This window comes from Pundamilia nyererei, unplaced genomic scaffold (assembly GCF_000239375.1).
Source record: "Pundamilia nyererei isolate P.nyererei 1_Seehausen unplaced genomic scaffold, PunNye1.0 scaffold00197, whole genome shotgun sequence".
In the NCBI taxonomy this organism is placed as follows: Eukaryota; Metazoa; Chordata; class Actinopteri; order Cichliformes; family Cichlidae; genus Pundamilia; species Pundamilia nyererei.
Genome location: NW_005187598.1, coordinates 218,728 through 221,798, shown reverse-complemented (window position 1 = coordinate 221,798; position 3,071 = coordinate 218,728). Strand labels below are relative to the sequence as shown.

At 44.0% G+C, this 3,071-nt stretch overlaps 1 protein-coding gene across 2 annotated transcripts in view; it reads left to right on the top strand.

The window, feature by feature from the left end:
* The first annotated feature begins 448 nt into the window (after positions 1-448).
* fgf8a (fibroblast growth factor 8a) overlaps positions 449-3,071 on the top strand; it is a 9,454-nt gene continuing 6,831 nt past the window's right edge. The window contains exons 1-3 of one of the 2 annotated variants that reach the window (XM_005747416.2): positions 449-1,007; positions 1,111-1,147; positions 1,904-2,051. In XM_005747416.2, the coding sequence (XP_005747473.1) occupies positions 976-1,007; positions 1,111-1,147; positions 1,904-2,051 (217 nt within the window). In that variant the 5' untranslated portion in view covers positions 449-975. Of the gene's footprint in view, positions 1,008-1,110; positions 1,148-1,870; positions 2,052-3,071 lie in introns of both variants that reach the window. The other variant, XM_005747415.2, reaches the window with a different exon arrangement.

Here is a 3,071-nt window from a genome sequence, read left to right as displayed (position 1 = left end):
TCTAGTTAAATGTTGCAGGAAAGAGAGGCTGTGGTCTTTATCAGGTTTAGTTTTCTTTTTTAATTGTTTGTATTTGTATTTGGGTGTTTTTGTTTTTGTTTGTTTGTTCAATGTTTGCATCCCAGAACTGATCAACGCGAGCGTCTGCGGGGTCATCAAATCGCCTTTGTGACAAACAGGTAAAGCCCGCAGAAAAGTGTTCATCACCCTGATGCCTTATTGTAATTTACTGTATTTGTTTGGTGGTTTTAATTTTTCATGCAGTCCCTAGGGCAGCCAGGGCTCCTCCTCGCCTCTTTGTTCCTCAACAAAGTCCGGAGCGCTACTCAGGTAAAGAGATGTTTCGCATCAAGGCAAGGGAGGAAAGAGTGGGGCTGGGGGTGTGGGGGGTCGCTTTTGTTCTGTAGAAAAAGGGGGCTTGTTCTCAGTCTGCCATTTTTACCGGGGGTGTGTGAGCACTGAGCGAGAGGCTTGACACGGGAGCGTTGCGGGATGAGAGCAGAGAGAGGAGAGTCCTGTCTGTAGTCCAGCCATAGCCGAGCGGAGCTGCAGCATCGAGCCAGTGCAACAACACCGAGTAAGCTCACTCTGCAAACACACCTGAAGGCCGTAGAGGACCCAGGAGGATTTATAAAGCAGGAGGAATATAGTGACGGGCTGTACGTAGAAACAAGAAAGAAACTTCATCGCAGAGCTTTTCTTCTCCAAGTGCACTTTGGGTAGCTCTGTGACAGACGCGGGCAGCTATACCTTGATGACACATTATGAGCACTAACTGCCGTTTCAACTGAGCAAGATTTTGTCGGTGAAGGTCACAGATGTAATGAAGAATGTGTCCCTTGTGCTTTTTTAAACCTGTCTGTCAGCGCATCTGACCGTTTTCTGGATCCCTCTGAAATCTTTGGACTTGGTTGCTTATTTTGTAGATTGTGTGCTCTTACTAACGGATCCTAGTAAAAATTGACTTCATCCAACATGCGACCCATCCCATCCAGGTTCAGCTGTGTGTGAGTGCTGTCCTGCTTAACCTCGACTCTTTACGCACTATTAATGTTTTTCCACGCAGCCCCGTATTAAGTCACTGAATGCACGGTATTCTTTCTTTTGCAGGTTCCTGCACTTATTTGCATTGTTCTACTACGCGCAGGTATGTCATTGCTACAATTTGTCTTTAAAATACTGCAAATTATTTTAGCTGCAAAAATAAGAATTAGGTTAAAAACCGTCAGTCCAAGCGAGCGATGCGCAGCAATCATAAAGAGAGGGGGAAAGGTAACATAACATGTTGTAATACGGCAGTATCGAATGGCTCCCACGGCGCGCGGCCTGCTGACAGGTTGCTGATGAACATATTGGCCCTGGCACAAGATGCTCGGGCACAGATTGGGGGTTGAAAGATCCAACGTTTCCGTTACCTCCACTCATTCCATCACAGCGGAACGCGACGGAGAGAGAGTGCAGTGAAAGAAAAACACATTAAGAACGAAGTTAAAGTAGTTTGATAATATTTCACACCATGATGAATGAGTAGTGGAGCTTTTATTTCAATCATACGACGTCTTTTTTCTTCTTCTTCTGGGCATTGCGGCGCGCATTCTCCTGTATGCACAACCTGTTATCACACCGTGCGTCTTTTTGGAACCTGTTAATTTCATCTGGCAGCCGCTCTTCTGGAACTTGTTACAGTTACCCCCCACCACCACCCAAAACACAAACAAACAAAAAACCCAAAGAAAGAAAGAAAGAAGTGAGAAAAACAAACGGACGCGTTTTCTCTCTGCGCTTCAGTCCCGTCAACGACCCGAAGCCGCGCGACCGACCTTGTAAATTTTAAATAAATAAGTAAGTAATGCCGTCTAATTTCTGACAGGTAACCAATCAGTCCCCGCCTAATTTCACGCAGCATGTAAGCGAACAGAGCAAAGTGACGGACCGCACGAGCCGCAGGTTGATCCGGATCTACCAGCTTTACAGCCGGACCAGCGGCAAACATGTACAGGTCCTGCCCAACAAGAAGATCAACGCCATGGCCGAGGATGGAGATGCGCACGGTAAGAGAAATCCAGTAACTCCTGCTGTAATAACTGCACCGACAACTCTCTAAAATCGCTTTCACACAGCGCAGAGACCGCGGAACCTGATTTATCTGCGTTCATTTAGGTAGATTTCAGTTACTTTTAAACATTACAATAATTTGTGCTTATCAAACTATAGTCTTACAAATGAAACCTGGTTCATTCTTTTTTAAGCTTTCGAAGTATTCGACATATTTCACAATTGTTTGTTTGGTTTTGTTTCTCACTGTAATTCAACCATGTTAACAGTGAAAGGTGGGCCACTGTACTATATGGAAATTAAGAGAGAACATTAACATAGTTGCAAAATCACCTTTTGTATTTAAATGTCTGAAATTATTTTAAAAGAGTAAGATCCTTTAAACATCGTCAAGTACATTACGTGCATTATAAATGTGTCAGCTCGTTTCAATCATTAATCCTGGAGCCGTGTGTTTCTGTCTTGTCTGAAGATGCTTAAATTTCCCAAGAAAGGCAACGATATCAACATTGTCTTCTTTTTTTACTCAATACTAAGTATTATTTACTTAGTATTGAGTTACTTACTTGTAGCCTCTTTGCACTCTATCTGAATTCAGTCTGTACTATTCGAGGGGAAGAGGCCTAGAAAAATTGTCCAGTTGGCTGTGGATGGTGCTGGAGGCGATCCTCTAGAGATCATGCAGATCTGGAAGAGCTATTAGAAGCCATCCTACTTATGCCTCCTGAACATTTCCTGCATAGTTCTTGCTCCCATGTCAGCCCCCACCTTTAACCCTTCTCTGTCCTGCCTCAGAATCTAATGGGCCTCATCGAGCTTTACACTCTTTGTTTTATTTCGAGTCTTCCATGGAGCTAATCTACTTATTCTTTAAGCATCAATAGTGTTTAGTGTCCTTCTTACTACTGTCTGTACAGGAGCCTAAAATGTTGCTGCTGCAGAATGTGTGTGTGTGTGTGTGTGTGTGTGTGTGTGTGTGTGTGTGTGTGTGTGTGTGTGTGTGTGTGTGTGTGTGT